General features: G+C 46.1%; 3 protein-coding genes across 3 annotated transcripts; 1 reads left to right on the top strand and 2 right to left on the bottom strand.

Moving 5' to 3' along the window:
* Window positions 1-3169: 3169 nt before the first annotated feature.
* PtA15_1A264 (uncharacterized protein) lies at window positions 3170-4197 on the top strand (the record flags this gene model as incomplete). The annotated part of the gene is made up of 4 exons (XM_053165273.1): window positions 3170-3325; window positions 3428-3592; window positions 3662-4122; window positions 4185-4197. The coding sequence occupies 4 exons, from the start codon at window positions 3170-3172 to the stop codon at window positions 4195-4197; spliced, it is 795 nt and encodes a 264-aa protein (XP_053016481.1).
* An 8870-nt stretch (window positions 4198-13067) lies between these two features.
* On the bottom strand, window positions 13068-13424 carry PtA15_1A265 (uncharacterized protein; the record flags this gene model as incomplete). Its single annotated transcript, XM_053165274.1, has 1 exon — window positions 13068-13424. The coding sequence occupies one exon, from the start codon at window positions 13422-13424 to the stop codon at window positions 13068-13070; it is 357 nt and encodes a 118-aa protein (XP_053016482.1).
* Window positions 13425-13798: 374 nt separating this feature from the next.
* Window positions 13799-14065, bottom strand: PtA15_1A266 (uncharacterized protein; the record flags this gene model as incomplete). Its single annotated transcript, XM_053165275.1, has 1 exon — window positions 13799-14065. One exon carries the CDS (start codon window positions 14063-14065, stop codon window positions 13799-13801), a length of 267 nt encoding a protein of 88 aa, XP_053016483.1.
* Between the last annotated feature and the right edge of the window lie 6677 nt (window positions 14066-20742).

The raw sequence follows: 20742 nt of genomic DNA on the forward strand, positions 1-20742 counted from the left end.
ATCCATGCTGACCCGTTCAAATAGTGTGGTTTTGTATGTTGATTTCCCGTCCTCCTTCTGTAAAGTACGACTCCGCTTCTGACAATTTTTGCATGATTGAACCCAATTCCGGATGATTTTCTTCATTCCTTCCCACCAATATCGCAACTTTATCCTCCTATAGGTTTCTGTTGCCCCCCGATGGCCTAATTCCTCATGCATTGCTTTCATTATCTTCTCCTGTGTTGCTCTGACCGATACAATTACTTGACTATATGGTATACTTCTCTTCCTCAACTGCCCATCCTGTACAAAGTAATTAGCCGACCTCCGTTTAATCTTCTGGAACTCTGCTTCTGAACAGTCTGTTGGCCGTACAAGTGTCTCCAGATAATTCTTCATTCGCTTCCAGAATCCAACCTGTTGTACCCCTGCTCCCATAACCTGAGTCTCTACGATCCCTATTGACTTTACTCCCATGCCGGGGTGTGGTTTCACCCATCCATCCTCTTCGTCCGCATCTTGTGGCACATCGTCCTTATCCAAGGGTCTTCTTGATAATCCGTCTGGCATAGTGAAAGTCTTACCTGGCTTATGTACCAAATCAAAAGAAAAAAGCTGAATAAACGCCACCCAACGTGTGATTGGTGCACTTGGTAAACTTGGGGTGTTAATCATCTGTATAAGAGCTTTTGCATCTACCTGTAATTCAAAATGCTGTCCCCATAGTAATATCTGTAGCTTCTTCAAAATTTTCTTGACCCCCAGAAGCTCGAGCTTTGACTGTGCATATTCCGATTCCTTGTCCGTAAAACTTACTGACTCGTACAAAACAGGCCTGTCTAAGGTGTCCTTGTCCTCCTGCATGAGCACCGCGCCTGCCGCCAAATAGCTGGAATCTATTGCTAACTTGATTTTCCCGGCTTCCTTACTGTAATCTAGTCCCTTCAATACAATATCCTCCCCTACAATTTGCTTTAGTGATTGAAACGCGTCCTCGCACTCCTTTGTCCAAACGAATTCTGTATCTAACCTAGTCAAACGCCGTAATGGTGCCGCTACCTCTGAAAAACCCTTAATGAACATTCTAACGTATACACACAATCCCAAAAATTGCCTGACATCCTTCTTGGTTGTTAATGGAGGCCAAGTCTGAATTTTATTTTGTTTCTTCACCGATATAGTCCTTCCCTCCTGTGATACCACATGCCCTACAATATCCAAAGCTGGGACACAACATGCAAACTTTTCTCCTGAAATTGTGAGGCCTGCTTCTTCAATCCGAAATAAAATACGTTCCAAGGTAACTGCGTACTCCCAAATGAATCGGCGTATATTTGGATTTTCATCTAATGTAGCCCCCCCATAATCTGACTTAGGTCCCTTGATTCCGCCATCATCAATAAATATCCCCACATTCTCCGGTAGCTCCTCCTGAAGTATCCATGTCATCTGAGCCTGATACACTGCCACTGAGTTCGTTGCGCCTTGAGGTAATCTAGTGAGTTGTAGCCGTCCCAAAGGTGTTTCAAAGGTGGTGAGAGGTCTTGAAGCTGGATCCAATTCTCGTTCGTCATATCCTCCCATAATGTCTCCCAATCCATAACAAGCTCTTCCCGCAAACGAGTCCACGAACTCCTCAATTTTTGGAGGCAACCCTGCATCTTTAATAGTGACTTTATTTAGTTGCTGCAGGTCATGGACAATCCGCAACTTTCCATTTGACTTAGCCACACAAAAGACTGGGCTGGAATAACTAGATGTAGATTGCTCGTAGAGCCCAGTCTGAATCCTTTTTCTCACCAATTCAATAAAATCATTCCTGATTGCGTTTGGAATGGGAATTGGCCGTTGTTGCCATGGTTCATGATCAATCACTGGTATCTTATATGGTTGGCCATAATCGTGCTTAAGTATCCCTCGTTCCTCCTCCGTAAACGCGACTGCCTTCTCCCTAAGCACAATTACATGCTTCAACAACTTCAACTCCTCCTCTCTCAACCAATTGGGTGGTCCAAAGTTTACCGCTTCCAGCCGCTTCGCCGTAACTCGTTTTGTTTCCCTAAAGTCCGGTGGAAAGGGTGCGAGGGGTGTCTGATAAGGGTCTCGAGATAATTTGGGTCTTTCCAATGGCGGGTTAAGTCCTTGAGGCATAGGTTGATTTACCGGTCGAATCTTCTTTGCCACCCCCTTGTATTTTGCCGCCCCTATTGTGTAGTCCATATTGTCTAAAAACTGTCCTCGAATCTAAAAAAGAAGCTAACTGATCAGTACCTACTGCTGCTTGCTGTAAAAAAAAATTAATTAGCTCTATGACTGCTTGAACTTGGTTAAGGTAAATTTTGTTCACTTGAGCGCATAGTCTTTTCCTCTGTTCCTCTGTACTTATTCATGAGTTAGTTTTGATTGAATTTGCCCACCCCTGCCCTCAGCTAACAAACTTAATTGCTGCCTACACACAAATTTAACTTATCAAATGTTTTATTTACTTTACCCTTTTTCTTTTTCCTGTTGTACAACATAGGCTTTCACATGCCCTTTCACCAATTTTAAGTAAACATGACTAAAAGGAAACCAAAGAAAAACCCGATACTATACCAAAAACACGCTCCCGAACTGTATTAACTCGAACCCGCGGTTGCCCCGCGTTCCTCCGTTCGGAGTTCTGCACTTTTATATCCATCAATACAGCATTCGAAGATACCCAACCCTTCCAATTCACTTCCTCAGCCCGGTCGCCACCATTGCTTTCGCCATTGTTCAATGAATCCATCCTTGAATACGCCTGCCGATCGGTCTCACGCAATGAATAGGCTGTCGACCTCGACCATCAGTGAGTCAGAATGAGATTAGGTACTTGTTCAGCTTCGCAGGCTTACCGAGAACCTGTTTGTTCTTGAGTGCCCAGAACCTTGCGGTCGACTCCCATGTATATGCTCTATGCCCCGTCTGAATGTGCTCAAAGCTCAATGTGCTGACTTGTCCCTTTTTTTTTTTTTTTTTTTTTTTTTTTTATGGACTTCGTCTTCCAGCATTTTTCTCTGGCTTCCTCCTCAACACATCAATTGATTCGCGTCGTGATTGTTGCCAAGTGCCGATGATCCCTCCTCATCCTACCCGAAATCCTGGGCGGTTGGAAGTGGCCTTTACTTGCCTTATGCTGACGCCGCTGTTGCTATCCTTACTGATCATGTCCTCCTCGCAATCGATCGGCCTACTCGAATCCTCCTTGTTGATAAAACCCAACCCCTCATCCTTTGCTCCATCGCCACTCATCAAGCACCGCCATCTCAACTTTTCCCATCTGCCTAGGTGCAACAATCCTAGTATAACTATTCTCCATCTTGTTCGTCGCTCCTTCCTAGAAGGAAACACAAAGCTTGTACTTCATACCATTAAGATACTAATTTTTAATTGTACTACTCGCATCTTGCCCTTACTTTTATAGATTATAATGGCTGTTCGATCCATCCTTCGATCTCGTCCTTACAGTGTCGTCGCAGGCCCGACCGCAGCTGCTCAACCTCAAACCACGGCCGACGAAGCTGAAGCCGCCCAGGCTCTCGCCCAAGTCAAAGCAGCTAGAGCTACTCCCGTTATTACGTTTGCCCCGGTAAGTTTCTCTTAGCCTTTTTGCTTCCTCTCGTTTGAAACTAATGTAATCTTCTATATGGCTATGTAGTCACCCACCCGAGGCGAGCCTCCCTTCAACGAAGCTCCGCCACCTTATGAAGAGCGGCCTATGCAAGGGGCTGAGCTCCCTCCACATATGAGGCGCACCCCGCGTGCTGATCGCCGTCGTCGTTGGCCGACGCCAGACCGCGCTCCCAGACGACCTCGTCGTCCATCTCCCTATCATCGTTCCTCGCCTCCGTCCTCTCCGTTAGCCCATCGCAGCTCGTCCCCTTCTGTCCAATCTTCTCCTCCATCTTCCCCTCCTAGCTTAGGTCCTGAAGGTCCTACCCCCAGCAATGAGCAGTACAGTGCTGCCTTCTTTGCCCACAGCTTTGTCAACTTCTTGCATGACCTTCGTACCATCTTAGACCGTCTTCCACCAAGCCACCCTGACGCCCAGGCCCACAACCTCATAAGGATGGATGCCACCCTCCTGGAGCACTGGTACCGCCACCGCGCGGATCAATTGTACGTCCTATTTCCTCTACCTTTGTTTCTATCCTTATTGATCCTGGGCTTTCCATCTCCAGCGACTCGATCTAACGCTTCCGGTCCTATTGTAGGGTCAAGATGTTTAGCAACCCCTATTCCAACGCCGGCCTTGTCTATCGCACCCTCGTATCCGCAATCCTCCGCCTTGGTGTGATTGACAGCCGACATGCCTATGATCCGTTCAACCCTGCGCTCTGATCCCCTGCTTGTTTTTCTCGTTCCTTTCCTTACTATCCTGCCTTCTCTTTTACCAAATACATGTAACCTAGCCCCAAAAATAAATAATAATAAAAAAAGACCTCTAACTAATTTTTTTTTTTTTTTTTTGGACTATATCAATATAACTAACCCTATCCCAACAACTGATGTTATATCCTGCACTTCCTACCCTTTATGTTGTACACTTTTTATTTTTAGTTTTGTTTTATCTTATTTTTATATGTATTTGAAATACATTGGCTGTGCCTCAAAAACAACTCATGAACCAAGTGCCCACGCGAAAAACAACTACTCTGAAGGAAGCCAAAAATAACTAACAAAACACATAAGATAAACACCACAAAAAAAAAAAAATGAAACTAAAAAGCACAACCAACCTAAGGGTTCCTACTTATACATTTCTTCTATTCAAAAGCGGACCCATCAAAAATACATTGTCTTCCACCATCTCTTTGTACATTATTGCTATTCATGGAAAAGATCTCAACAGCTAAAAACTAAATCCTCCCATTCCTCCCAAAAGGTGGCATAAGCTTCTCCTAGCAGTTTTTGCTCCTCCCGTACGGCCCAACTAAATCCTTCCACGCTAAATTTTCCGCAGGCACCAACCATCCTTGCTATTGCTCTGGCCAAGAATTCTTCCTCCTCTTTTTCTCTGTCTCTACATGAATCCCATAATCTTTGATTACTCAGATACTTGTAACCAATGTCACCCCCTGAATACAAATTTTTCCTGTCCTCTTCATGGATCCACCAATGGCCTGGCCAAATCAACTCGTTCTTCAGATACCCTTCCACCCCATCACCATTCAACAACATCATGAAACCAATTCGCCCGGCCGTATACCCTGGAAGCTCCGCCCAATACCCGTTTGCCATTGACGGAAGTGTTTCTGGGTATATTCGTAAAAAGTCTTGGGTGGGAAACCCTTGATCTATACAATCCAATCCTAATGCACTGTTCACCTTGTAGTTGCGTATTCGTCCTGATGAAGTATATGTGGGACAGTCTGTCCAACTAGTATCCCAATTCAGTACTTGGTCCAAGTTTTCTGTTATCCATCCATCCTCAGGTTCCCCCTTAAGCTCGCCTGCTGGAGGTGCCGTAGTACTGCTAGGTTCAAGGTCCCAGGTATTTTTCAGCTCTACCATTTCCACCGGCGTACCAAAATAATATGAAATATCATCTGAAGGGGTGTTTGGAGGGCACATTGTTTGTTGTAAATCCTCTTTTGGCTCTTTTCTAATAGACCAGGTGGTACACAATTGATTATTCTCTCCACCATTTATCCCCTGATCCGCTCCATTATAGGTTACGCTATCCGCTCCGTTGTTGGTTATGCCCTCTTCTCCATTGCCTGTCCCGCTCGCCAGTCCACCATTGATTAAACTATCCGTTCCTCTGTCTGTTACGCTACCCGCTTGTCCGTCCGTTCCGCTATCCGCTCGTCTGTCCGTTCCTGAAGTCTGATACCGGCCCACTTGAATACTATGAGAACATTTATCAGCAATCCTTCTAGGCGGTCCCATCTCCCATCCTGGAACTTCTGGAGCACAGATGGGTATACACAACCTCTCTCCATCCCACAACTCATAACTCAAGATTTCTCCTTGTGACTTGGACAACTCCAGACGTACTTTGTGATCCGCCAAAAATGGTCTTCCCAACACTGTATACACTTTGCCTCGAACAATGAAGAAATTAGCCGCCTTGTTGTCCTCCAGGTCTATATGAAATGGAATAGATTCTGCTAAGCCAACAATGGGTGAAGAATGACCACCAATACCCGTAATATTCATACTGATTTCCCTGGTGGGCAGTTGTAACTGCAGCGCAACCGTTTCCGGCATAATATTCAGTTCAGCTCCACTATCCACTAATGCCTTAATTTTTCGTCCTTGAATAGTTATGTTCACAAATCCCAACGGGCATGCGTAAGTCAAAGGTGCTGTTGGGTGAATTGGACGTCCTCTACAGTCAAATTCTTCCTCAAAGTCATTCCGGTTGCATCTTCCTGAATTCTGTTGTTGATTTGCCATCTTGACCTCTCCTGCCGGCAGATTATTCAAGTCTTGGAGAAACTTTGGTGCAATTAGCAAGAGTTCCTCCAAGGTGAGTGTGAAACTTTGCTTCAGTATTTTCTTCCTTAATCCCCCCCCAACTTTGACTCTATCCACATTCTTCTCCGTTGATTCTTTTGCTGATTCCTCCTCTTTGCTTTCCGCTTCTTTCTCCGGTAGCCGCTCCTGTTCCTGGTTCTCCTCGCCTTCGCTGCTTCCGTCCTCCGATGTTCCTTCCACCCATGCTCCTGGATAACTTGACCTCCTCTTACGTCCTGCTACTGGCTTTTTGTTGGCTTCTTGATTTGGCGCTGAGGGCTTAGGTATAGCTTCTTTGGGTTTTTCCACTTTCTCCGGTTTGGATTGAGTTGGCTGACTTTCTGTTTCTTTCTCCTTTTCTGCATTTCTAGGTGATCTTCTCAAGCCAAACCCAATCTGAATTTCCTCATCCTCCTCGCCGTAATGCATCTCTGGTGGACTCCACATCTCCCATCGGTTAGTCGAAATCATGGTTGCTGTTGGCTCATGCGATTTCTCCAATCCCGTGTTTCCTGCCGCCATATTAGCTCGTATTTCTGCTCCTTCCCTGCTTAACTCAACCCGCTCCGCGTATCGCCGTACCAGTTCCCGAATAGAATCCCCTGTGTCCGATGGAATTGGTTCCTTGTTGGGATAGTAATAGTTTGGACCTGACTTGAATACTGCCCGCTTGGTTATGTCTTCACTCAGATGTGAGCAAAACATGACTGTATGGTCCATCTCCTTACAATAAAAACACTGAATTGGTGGCCGTGAGAACAGTGGTCCTCCTGGTCCTGCCGGTCTAAATCCTGGTGCTGACTGTCTTGGTGCTGCTAAATGAGGTGGGAAAGGTCTAGAATTTGGGTTAGTATTCAAGTTAGTATTCAAATCCGTACGTAATTTCTTAATTTCCTCCTCCAATGCCTTTACCTTATCATTCCCCGCCTCTGGCTGGGGTTTTGCTTGACCTTCCTTGTTGTTTTCTGGATCCTTGCTGACATTCTTACCTTTTGTAGTACCCACATCCATATCCAATACCGCCAATGATGCCTCCACGTACTCCTTCAACTGTTCCAGCTTAGGTACCAGTGCCTTTCCGTCCTTGGTCTTGCGTAATTTCTTATTATGCGCCATATCACGTGCCACGTCTCGCCGTATCTCCGTTGAAATTGCCTTCCAAAGTGGTTCCCCACTCTCCGTGTTAACGTCCTCGTATCCCATCTTCTTCAAGTATGCCAGTATTTCCTCAAGATCACCTATAAACGACCGGTACTCCTCCTTTGTTTGGATGCCACCCTTGTCTGCATACTTTTCAACCAAGGTGCCTATTGAGCCCTCATTGAATCGCCTTTTTGGTGTTGCCCTTCCCCATTTTTGAATGAGTTCCCTCTTCAGCAACTCCCAATCCCGGTTCTCATGGCCCTCCATGTTCTCAATACATTCACTAATCTTCCGGTCTTTCACCAAGAATGGCAATTGTAAAGCCACATCTTGTCCACCAGCTTTTTGCATTGAAGCTATCTTTTCCACACGCTGAATGAACAACTCCACTTCAGTCCCATCAAAATGTAAGTTCATCTTCTTAGTATCTAGTAAAACACCCTTTTCCTCGTCCACTAACTTGATCTCAGCTCGTGATTTGAACTGACTAGAGTTTGGTGTTGATCCAGGTGTTTCCCCCACGCTATCTGTAATTCCTTGAATGGTGGTGTCCAAACCCACTGCCCCTGGTGTAAATGGAGTTGACGTTGTAAATCGAAGTGATGGTCCTTGTTGAACTGGAGTTTCAGGTATTGGTACATTTTGTGTTGAAGTTGTAAATCGAAGTGATGCTCCTTGTTGAACTGGAGTTTCAGGTATTGGTACATTTTGTGGTGCCTTCTTCTCTGCTAGCCATGCTGCCATCATTTCCTTTAGCCCCTTCACTTCTTCAGTCAACCCAGTAATCCTTACTTGCTGTTCCTGAATGATTTCTGACTGATCTTGCCCTGGTGGATCCATGATGGGTAATCGCTGATATCCAATCAGTTGCTCTTCCAAATCTTCTGACTTCTTCCTGGTGACTTGATCACAATATTCACTAAGAAATTCTCTCTCTTGCTCCGTCAAATCCCCGTATTCCCACTCCCTGGTGTTGTAATCCAGACTTAAATCCAAACCCCACCACGTACGCCAAATCCTATCCCGTCTTTCACTTGCTGATGATATCCTATCCTCGTCCTGATCCTCGCCGTCCACTCCTGAGATCCTGTTCTTGCCGTTATCCGTTCCTGAAATCCTGTCCTCGCCGCCGTCCACTTGACTATCTTGATCCTCCGTTAGTTGAAGTTACTGATGATCTTCTTAAATTGTTTGATGACTTGATGATCTTTCCAAAGGTAATCGGCCACTGTTGGGACACCAGATGTAGGGACTCTTGTGGGACACTTAAATGTTTATTTGGTGAAAATATCCTCTGAGGGGGAAATAAATTGCTAATAGGTTGAAAGGCTATTACAACTTACGGGTGGTTTGAAAGACCTGCCCCTCTAATGGTACTATGCAAATAACTAAGAGTCTTGTAATCAATATTTATAAAGATGTGGCTGATTCCAAGATAGATCTTACTTTTGTATAGTAATCTCTATCAGACCTAGATTCCTCAAATCACTATTCTTGCAGATCTGTTACAACTTCTGATGCTAGAGGGATAATGTAATCCAGTGGGATCAATTATGTAAAATACAATTGTTGTTGATGTTGGGTTGTTGATGAGAAGGTTGGTAATGATCTCTTCCTTAAGCAATCTCTTGATAAGGCACTTTAATCAATACTAGAGCTCCTGGTTGCTACTACACTACTACTACTTGTTATAATTGTTGTTGATGAAGTTGGTAATAATCTCTTCCTTAACAATCTCTTGATAAGGCACTTTAATTACTACTAGAGCTCCTGACTACTACTACTACTACTGACTCAAACTTAACACTACCACTACCACTACCACTACCACTAAAATACCACTAAACTACCACTGTAACTAAACTAACCACTGTGACCAAACCTCTGTAGGCTGATGGGGAAAAGATCTGATGAGGGGGGGAAAGAGGCCTCCTTATATATTGAAGGGTGAGGGAATTTAGCTCCAGGGGAACTCCTTGTGAGGGCTATTTTCTGCAGGGGATATCAGTTGCACAGCAAGATATGCATGTGTTGCACTGCCTGCCAAACAATTAGGTAATGGATTCTGCAGGAGGGGATATCAGTTGCACAGCAATATATGCATGTGTTGCACTGCCTGCCAAAGAATGATGTAATTGATTCTGCAGGCAGGCTCCTTGAACACCTTATCTGCCTGCATATGCTGCACTGCATGATATCATGTGTTGTTAGGTGACCCAAACAACCTTCTGTAACCTACCATATGCCTGCATGTCCAGCTGTTGCCTTCTTCCATCCAGAATATTGGGGGTCAAAGCCTCTCCTCCCACCTTGCTCCATCCTTCCTTCTTCCTCCTCCCTAATTAATACTTACATCCATATCCCATCATACTGAATCCTAGACCCTTATAAAGTAATATACCACCCTTATAAAGATAATATACCCTTACACAAGTAATATACCCTTATAACACTGCCTTACTTGATACACCACACCATCCTCCCTTCCATTCCTGGTTGATACATGTGCTCCCAATACCTTCCACCTCTTCTATTGATAACATCCTTCCACCTCCCTGCCATCCTACCTAGTCATGGTCCTCCATTCCATCCCTGATCACGCCTTCCATCCTACATGATCCTAGTCTGCTGTTCCGTCCGTGCTAACACTATCCCTCATCCATCTGTCTGTATCTGTAATGAATCCATTCCTCCCATCAACACATACACTGCTTGTATTATATATAACTTCCTCCTCTTATAATGAATGATAGCTGTATCTATGCTGTCTCAATACCTCTGCAATGTGCTTTTGGCATTGTCACGCCAATGGAGCACCACAACGAGGTCAATCAGGTCGGGGAAGATTTACCACAAGTGTCACCCTCGCCAATTGGTGCCGAAGTCGCTCCGGAAGTTCCCCCGGAGGTCAATCGTGGCGGCTCAGAACCCCTCGCCGAAATCCCAGCCCCTCCAGAGGACCAAAATGAACCAGTCCCGGAGCCGACGGGCCCACTCCCTGAGCCACCCCCGACTCCTCAAGAACCCGACTCTTCCCTTGCGTTCACAGCCCCTCCGAAGAAGGGTTATGCGTATGTCCCGCACTACGACGTCGCTCCTCAGAACATCTCGTCGGATATAGACCAGAGCAACATCATATCTGGCTCCAGGCGTCATCAAGCACTAGTCATAGTGGGGGAACCCACGTCGCACAAAGACCCCAAGACATATGGTGAAATTCTGGGTCGAATCGACGAGAACGAGTGGCTGATGGCAGTAGAGGTCGAACTCAACAACATCCGTCGTCATGAAGTATGGGTGGTGGCCCCAAAGGCCCCTGGTTGCCGGGAGTTGGACACCACGTGGGTGTTCAAACAAAAATTTGATGCAAACGGCGAACTGCTCAAGTATAAAGCGAGGTTGTGTGTTCGCGGTTTCCGGCAGGTTGAAGGAGTGAACTACAACCGCACATTTGCGCCAACTGGCCGGACCTCAACCCTGAGGATCATGCTTGGCATCTCCGCCGAGTTGGACTTTGAAGTACATCAGATGAATGTGAAGTGCGCATTCCTCAACGGAGTGCCTGAGGAAGAAATATTCATCAAGGTTCCAGAGGGACTCGGCGTTGAACTCCCCCCCGGCCACGGTTTGAAGTTGCAAAAGTCGCTGTATGGCTTGAAGCAGAGCCCGCGCTGCTGGTACAAAGCTCTGTCAGACTTCTTTGAGTCCATCAATTTCCGCCCGGCCGTTGTGGACCCTTGCTTATTCTGCCATCAAGACTCGACCAGGCCGTGCTTTGTGTTTGTCCACGTAGACGACTTGGTAATCATGGGTCCGGATGTCTTGTTCCTCAAGGAGAAGATCAAATCCCGGTTCGAGATGGAAGATATGGGCGAGTGCAGATGGGTGCTTGGCATGCGAGTTACCCGAGATAGGGCCAACAGGACAATCACCCTCAGTCAAGACCGTTATTCCCGTGAAATTCTTGAGTAGTTTGGCCTCACCAAGTGCAAGCCGGCCTCCACTCCTCTTCCCGGCAACGCTCTCACTTGTCCAGTCAAGAACGAACCGGTGGATCCAAGATTCAATTACCGTCGCGGGGTGGGTCTGCTACAGTATCTCGTCCAATGCACCCGACCCGATCTCGCTTTTGCGGTCAGCTATCTCTCTCAATTCCTCAACGCCCCAGACAAAATTCACCAAGGGCAACTCCTCTGTACCATGAGGTACATCCAACACTCCAAGGACTTCGGGTTAACCTTAGGAAGGGTCAGCAAAGCGTCCAACCAACTCATGGGCTACGCAGACGCGAGTTACGCCTCAGGGGTGAATGCTGCATTGTTCGCCGGCAGCATAGTGGAACACAACGGTGTTGTTGGCTGGCGCTGTCAAAAGCAGGACGATGACGCCCCATCCTTTTCCACAACAGAGGCAGAATATCGTTTGTGTGCCTCAACAGGTCAAGACCTTCGGTGGACTCAGCAATTACTCGACCATGTCTATCCCCTCATCAACATAGAACCATCTGCAACAACGCTTTACTGCGACAACCAAGGTGCCTTGGCACTGCTCAAGGACTCGGTCTATCAACATCGGACAAGGCATGTAAACGTGCGACATCATTGGCTTCGATTTCACATCTACACGGCAAAGAATTTCGACGTGAAATACATTTCAACCAACGATAACCCAGCTGATTTTCTCACGAAGCCGCTGAGTCCAAAGAAGACACGAGCGGCTCTCTCTCAAGTGATCCTGAAGAACATCAAAGCTAGGGATGCTCCCACTGCCTAGGGAGCAGGGGGGGCTGTTGCAATACAGGACAGAGAGGAGTACAGGTGGATGACTGCAGCGAAGCAGTCAGGTGGAGCGGGCCCGGTACAACCTTGTCTATCATAGCTTTAGGTTTAGAAGCTTGTACTTAGACTTTAGTATCTTGTACCGAGCCTCCTTTTCTTTTCTTCACTCATCTTTCTCCGAGTCATTCCCCTTGCACCAACAGGTGCTTAGTTCATTTCCCTTCTCTCTCCCGTTCGTAGTCGGCCTCCCATCACGGCCTCCTTAGCTCACGGCACGCTGTTCTGGTTTCTCAGGTTTGCTTGTCTTTTCCCTCTCTCTGTTCCTTTCTCTCTTGTCTTGCTCCCTATGCAATGTGATCACTCATCTTTCTCCGAGTCATTCCCCTTGCACCAACAGGTGCTTAGTTCATTTCCCTTCTCTCTCCCGTTCGTCTTCGGCCTCCCATCACGGCCTCCTTAGCTCACGGCACGCTGTTCTGGTTTCTCAGGTGCTTAGTTCATTTCCCTTCTCTCTCCCGTTCGTCGTCGGCCTCCCATCACGGCCTCCTTAGCTCACGGCACGCTGTTCTGGTTTCTCATTGATGATTGTGATTGCCTTGGGCATTTTCAGAGATGGGTCTTCAAGTGAGGATGATACTAGTACAAAAAAAATGTACTGATGTAGGACAGCAGTATGTTAGCTCACGCTGGAATAACTGAGAAAAGCCGAGAGGGGGGGGGAGGGATCATGCTCATGTAGTTTGCAAATCCAAACCAAGCAAATAAAAGATTCAAAAAGTTGTAGAGTCCTTCGAAGTAGAGTGCAAGAGCTTGCTTTCGGGAGTGTTTGGTGCGAGACATCTGGCCTATATGTGCCAAGGAATAAATAGCGGCAAAGAAGCTTCCGTTGAGCCAACGACGGCGCTGACTGATGAATTCTGGGACCTCGTTGGGCACATCGGTCTTGCCCCAGGCGCTCTTGACGTACTTGAGCACCCAGTTGTGCCCGCGTTTGGCCACCAGCTCCCAGCACAGGATCCGGTCCTTGGCCAGATACATGTTCGACGTAAACACATCCGCATCCCGACCGGCAAGCGTTTTGCCCTTGAAGTACGACGCTAGCGGTCTTCGCCCGATCTCATCGTTCTTGAGTGCAATGTATCAATAGGCTGAGAATGCGCCGGGTAGAACAGATATATAGCCAAATACGGATTCCGTTGGTTTATCCAAGATGTCTAGAAGACCAACCAACATTCTCATCATCAGTCTCACAAGGCATAGCGCAGGTGTGAGTGCCTAATAACGTGCTCACTTGACATTTTATATTCGAAGTTTTGAGCGGCCACTATGGGGTTGAGTAGTCCGAGCCAGCCTTTGCCTTTCATTGCACAAATCTCACCACACGCGCCACCAACGTTTGAGTTGAGATCCATTCATTTCCAGAGATGGTACAAGCTACGCGGGCCCGGTTTGGTGCCCACCTTGAGAAGCACGCAGACGTTGGGCTGAAGAAGTGGACAGAAGGCATTGAGCATCCACCAGTGAGAGTTGATCTTGTTCTGGTTGCGCTCTTTCATGCAGAAGATGATCTGTGTGGGCACGATTCCCTTCTCTAATCCCTTGAACTTCAGGTCACCGTCTACCGAAAGTTGGGTGGTGAACTCGTAAATGTGTGCTGTCACGGGTTGGTCTTGAACCATTTTGGATCCTACACCATCTTGATAAACACCTAATGCAGAAAGACTACCCCCCAAGAAACCCTGTATTAGCGCTGACAGGACTATGTATGTACGGTGACCAGGAGAGCTTACCAGTCGAGAACTCGTGGATGAATGACCTTCCGCCCATCCGCGACGATGAAGACCACCACTTTCTTCCAGCCGTCTTTTCCCCACGTCCTGGATTTATTTCTGGTGCAAAGATGGGCGATGTTTTCTTTGAGGATGATAATAAGGCGACACGTATGTTATGCTAGATGGGCATTGATAGCAGCGATAACAGCTCGCACAAATTCCCCTCACCCCTAGAGTCAGGTTGCGCCACGGTGGTTTGTTAGTGCACAGCAATGATAGGGTGGTGTGGCGGTGGGTTGCAGATAGCGACGGTGGATATGTACAACGTCGTGGCGAGGGTAACGGTGAATTTGATTCAGCGCGAGTTGAGAGAACGGCGGCGGCGAGTCCAGCAACGTAGCGAAGGACAAACTGCTTAAAAGAGAGGCAGCGTTTGAGATTATCGATTCCCCAGGGCGATTGGAAATGCTGCACTTCCAGCTATCCATCACCCTCAACCCCTCCGCTGTTGCACATGCGCAGTCTGAGGGGCAAAGAGTGGGCCCCCCACTGGTCCGTAGCCTTAGCTGCTGGCCGGGGGCCTTCATGTCCATCCCTTTTGACCCGCGCGCTAGACGCGGGCTGGGGGGTGAGCCTGAGTACACAGCTCTGCTGTTGTTGGGGGGCTAGGTCGAGATTTTATTTTTTGAATGATTATCGTATGGAGATTATTGCGGTCATTTTTTGGAAGCTTTACATAAGGGGAAACCCTTGATTTTTTTTTTGCTCTTTTGTTATTTCATAGGGGGAACCCTTGATCTTGTTTTTTACAATTCAGATAAAACTGTGTCTTTAATAAACTTGGATGATGAGTTGTAAATTTCCACACAAACGGGTTGCAAGTGGAATTTTGCAACCCTTTTGTCTTGCAACGCATATGGTTTGCAAAATATTTTTTGCAAAATTGGTCTTCAGACCACTACACCACGGACACACTTCCTTGCGTCTTTTCCGAACGCCGTTCGAAGTGACGGAAAATTATCAAAAGAAATTCAAAGTGGCCCCACTCGTTGGGATTTCGAATACTCCTTGATTTTTTTCCCAATTTTTTGGGAAATAATTCGAGGAATAATTGAGTGGAAACTCAATCCGGCAAATATCCGGGATATCCGCCGGATTCGCCGGATAAACTCCGGTGAAAACCTTATTCGACTGCCATTCAAAACTCATTCGATTGCCCTCCGAACCGCTTTCGAGGTCATTTCGATTCCACTTCGACTATCATCCTCAGCCACCGACAATCGAACAGAATTCAAACATCGCCAGAAATATTCGTTCAAAAATAAATCATCGCCAGCAGGATATGAACTCAAGTCAAGCATCCAACATAGATATCTCCCCCATTGCGATTTGTCTCCGCATCGCAAACTTGCCCTCCCAGCTTGCTTCCGACCCACCTTGCACGTTATGGAAAACCGGGAACCTAGCTCACGCCACGACGACGGAGGAGGAGAAAACCAGAGTGGTATCTCCAAAAAACGTAAGTTAACTCCCTCCCATCTTTGCCCTGATATCGATATCCATTTGGGCCATGCACTGATGGCTCGCACCACCCGGCTCAGGCCCAATCGCAGCCTCGCCGCAATGAGGCTCCGGCCCCTCTCCCAGGCAACGATGATGGACCCCCTTCCCCGCGGCGCCTGGTACCTCGGAAGCGCAAGTCTATCATCGAGAGGCTTCAGGCACTCTGCCCGGACATGTTCGACCCGTCACGTGCCGAGGCCGAAGATCGCAAGCCGTTGCCGTCTTTACTTGTCAACCAACTTCAGTCATTGGGCTCTTCAACCCCGCCAAACCCGAAGCGCGCGAAGTCGAGCTCCAGTTCCCCCCCCCCTCTGATGGCGACCTCACAATGGAGGCCTATCTCGACCTCTGCCACATCCAGCCCGGCGACTCCCAGACTCATGCGGCGATTGAGAGGCACTCCCTCTACCACTGGTCGATCTTCAAGACCACCTCGATCCGAAGGCTCTGCAAACTGGGGATCCGCTATGGCCCGGCAGTCTTGCTCAAGGGCGGGGTCCACGAAGCCATGAAGAGACTGCACCAGGATTAACAATCCCAATCCTGTCCTGGAAATCCCTTGTTCTGCACATGCCTCGCTCCCCCCCCCCCCTCCCCTGTTCATCCTCCATTGGCGATGTTTTTTTCTCTTGCTTATCTTACACTTCCACCTATCTTTTCCAGGCTTGTCCTGAATTTTTATTTTCTGCTACTGGTCAGAAAACTTTGTGTTGTATGCTGCTGCATTCTTTATCTTATTCTCCAGATAATTTTATATGATTTCTTGGGTGCTTCCTTAAAAATAGATATGATAAATTTTGCTTATCATATCTCTGCCAACTTAAGGCTGAAGAGTAACTCTGAGTCAATTCAACACCATCATGCAGTATAGTCTGGTGACAAGTTGAACATGCTTTAAAATATACACAGGTGTAAGGTAAAATTGTAAGGTAAAATATAAGGCCAAACAGCCTCCACAGGGGTAGGGTAAGAGAAATAAAAACAGTAAAACATTTACACAAGTCCCAAAGATTTTTTTTCATAATTTGCTGATTTCACACACAATAACAATAACTACCAGCTTGGATTCACATCTAATTGCTTGGATTCACATCTAATCACTGACGTCATCACCATCATTTTCTCCTTGCCACTTCTGAAGTCCCTCGGTCAATGCTTCCATCATCTGTGATCCAGTAACAACCATGTGCCGCAATCCTGATAGCTGGCGGTGGCGTTGAGCCTCGTGATGTGCAAATGCATTCAACAGATAACTATTGTGATTAGTGTGTTGGATGTGATAACAGACAGATGTGCCCTCTTGTCGCTTGTTCACTGGCACAGCTGCCTCCACTGCGGCACACCCTCCTTCAATGCAATTATGCTGTACGTTGAGGCAACACTTAATCCACTGATCAAATGATTTTGCTGTCAATTTTCCTGGTGACATAATGTTTGAGGTTTATGTATAATTTACTTACTGGGACAGGTACAATAGCATAGCTGGACCTCTTCTGCAGTGTAGGCATTCGAGTATGACAATTGATGTGTCCTCTCTGACATTCCACACGTCTCACATAATAGTGATTCCCTGGGGTGACCTCCCACAACGATTGGACACATGCAATAACTTCAACTTGATTTGGACCCCCTTGCTCCTATTCACACAAAATTAGGTTGTCAGTGCATTTTTGTATGATAGCATAATTAAAATTTTCCTGTGGTTAGCATACCAAATAAAACGTCCCCTTGTGAATTATTTCCTTGGCATTCAGATGGATAGGAGATACTTGTCTAACACTGCTGTTTGGGTTGAGTCTTGCAGTAAGCGCCTCAGGAATTGGTTCAAGTTCTGCCTCTGGGATATTTGGTTTATTTGAGTGTAAGCAGGGGTATGATTTCATGGGGTTGACTAAGGTGGAGTTGTACCCAAATAATTTTTGGATCAGGACATTTGATTTAAATATGTTGGTAACATTAGGTTTGGCTTGAAAGTATTCCCCTGTCTTGGAATCATGAAGGTAGGCGCCAGAGTATAATAGCCTCTCAATGTGATAGTTGCTGAAAGTCAGGGCTAAATCGTGACTTGGTGCTTGTCTGTTGGAATGGATTGATGCAGTGCGGACTATTCCGTTATAATTTTCAAATTTCTCAGTGGCAAATAGGATTGGGGGCCCAAATCGTCTAATTGATTGAGGTAGGTGTAACAGCATGTGGATCTTGGGTTTATTTGACCACCTGCCAGACATTTTTGATATGTGATACATGAACTCCCGTATAACCCCTTCCAGTTGTTGGATATAGGTTTCCATGTCAGGAATGACTGTCTGAAAAACCATACTTGACATAAAGCACATTGAGTACCAAACATTCTTCATGTCTTCGGTCATGTAAGGAAACAACACAAATGCTGCAACCTGCAAGATGATTTGGAAATCTTTACCAATGAAGGATCGATGGTGGGCCATCATGTAAGTTGCCTGAAGTTGTGGAAAGTTGAGGGCATCGGTGTTGAATGATCGCAAGCAGGCCTCCACTTCTTTCAATTTGCTCTTGGGTATCCTATTTGTCATAAGGTCAGCCATAAGATATTTGACACATCCTAGGAGTACTACGTGTAGTATCTCCACTGGGGTGTGATTACATCCATCAAATGATGCTAGTTCCAAATAAGAGTTGAATATTCTTGGATGGGAGTGTTCTGCAAGTTGGGCAATTCTGACCCGTTCATGGACCTTCTGAGTATGCAATTCCATCAACCTGTGTGTTATTTGTTCCTTCAATCCATACTCTGCAGTTTTCAACTTGAATTGATTCTTAGATTTTGTATAGTATAGCTCCCAAAGTTCATGAGATCGACTCTTGGTTTCATGCCACTTTCTAGCAATGGGTAAAGCTGTTAGGCCAAAAAAGGCACGGAGGAATTCCAAACTGCACCGGTGTTCTTTTGATTGAGTACTGAGATGACACATCCTGCAAGGATTATTGGCTTGACCTGGGTTGAATGTGCTTGTAATTTCTGCAGACATAGGTGAGTCCGCAAGGAAAGCGAGTGGGACCACCATATACAATACTTCGTGTTTCAGACCTGCATCAAATGCTATGCTACCTTGAGTTGCCAAATGACTGTGTGGATATTATACAATGTCAGAGACAATGAAAGGAACTATCCATTATGTGTTGTTCACTCACTTGATCTCTGCAACAATGGGCTCACCAATCTCCAAAGCTGAAGCAACATTGGAGGTTGCAATAAAATGACAATTGTATTCCATGTTGGTCATTTCAGGCGGCAGTCCTCCCAATGTGAAATAGTAAGAAATATGTTTGTTCCATCTCTTAGACTGGTTACCTGAAGTGTCATCAGAGTAGAGGGTAATGGGGACATGTTGAATGATCTTTTTACCTGCCCTCTCTCTCCAGGGATTGGGTATGCGAATAGGGTCGGCCCCAATTGGGGTGCCATGTTCTGTCAAAACAACACAAAAAGGTGGGGTGATACTTGTCAAAACAACACAAAATGTAGGGGTGATACTATCATGTGAAGAGTTTCATTAACTGCTTACCATATAGCAAATTATCACACTTTGACATAAGCAATGATCCATCTTGATGGCGGATTTCTGAGTATAACTTGTTGAACTTCCTGACAGGAATATCAAGCAAATCTTGGTCGTTATATCCAATATTTGCCCGTATGTAGAATATCATGTTACCAGACTGATTTGGTCTGGAAAATTTGGCACAAAAACACTTGCCCCATATTTCATCTTGATACTGGTAGAAAAATATTGGCACCACAATGTGACTATCTGGGTGATCCATCAAAGTTATTGGCTCAAATATATAGTAGTGTTTGCCATTGTAAGGTGCCATTTGGACGCGGTGTTCTTGGTTAAGACTTTCACACCACTTTTCACTTTGGTACAGAGCCCTGATGTTCTTCCCTTTGGTGTCATGTGGGTAGAATTGCATATGTGGGTGAACAATGGGATTTGCCAATTCCTGGGAAATAAAATGTCAGGGGAGATAATGTGTCAGTCAATTGCAAAATCAAGCAGAAGGATGTCAGTTGACCCACATGTCCAATCAAGTCATGCAGACTCAGATAATAACATGTATTATTAAATATGGAGACATGCTTGTTGATTTTCACATCTAAAGTCTTCCGGATTGTATCCCGGTTGCGTTTGATGCTGTCCCAATGGGGCAGCTTCATGCCCCACACACGTAGGATGACCCGCAACTGGTGATACATGGTGCGTGATAAGCGATTGTGCAGATGGCCTAGCATGAGTGCTGAGAACAGATGCTGCGAGTTTGTATGTATGGTAAGCGTGGGGTGGTCTGATCAGCCCAGAGTTATACATACAATCTCAAGGGGAAATTTGCCACTCACCCCCTTGGACCTAAAGGGAAACCAATTGGAATTGTCCATTGTTGCCTCTGATTGTTCATCATCATCATCATCCTCTTGACCAGGGGTTAACACTTCATCTTCCATCAATCCAGCCATAAGTGCATCATGAACCCACTGAAGCATGCCTTGATCCCCACCCATGACTTCCTCTTGATCCTCAGAACCAAAACCAAAGGCCGCACTGTCATTCATATCAACATCCACTGTTTGAGGCTCTTCTGGGCCCATCTGCAGGGATCCAAGATTTTGATCAGGAATTTCCACCTGGGGATCTGCAGGCACCTGATTCCAAACGTGAGGGAGTGACGAGCTAGAACCATGTGTTTGAGAATTTGATTGAGCCATTGCATTTTGGAAACTCTGGAGTTCTGTCAACTTGTTCATATGAGTTCTGGTTTGAAGATGTAATGGTATGTTGCACTCCTTGGCCCATTTGGATTTGCAAATCACACATCTGTAAAGGTATCTACCATCTTGATCCAAATTAGCCTCAAAACCTGAGGGTAATATATTTCCCATCAGATTAGAATGACACAACCAAAAAAACACCATATCAAAAAAACACCATATAAGAATCATATAACCAGATGGACACAATCATATACCATTGTGTAAATGAATG

Source organism: Puccinia triticina, chromosome 1A (genome assembly GCF_026914185.1).
Source record: "Puccinia triticina chromosome 1A, complete sequence".
Lineage (NCBI taxonomy): Eukaryota > Fungi > Basidiomycota > Pucciniomycetes > Pucciniales > Pucciniaceae > Puccinia > Puccinia triticina.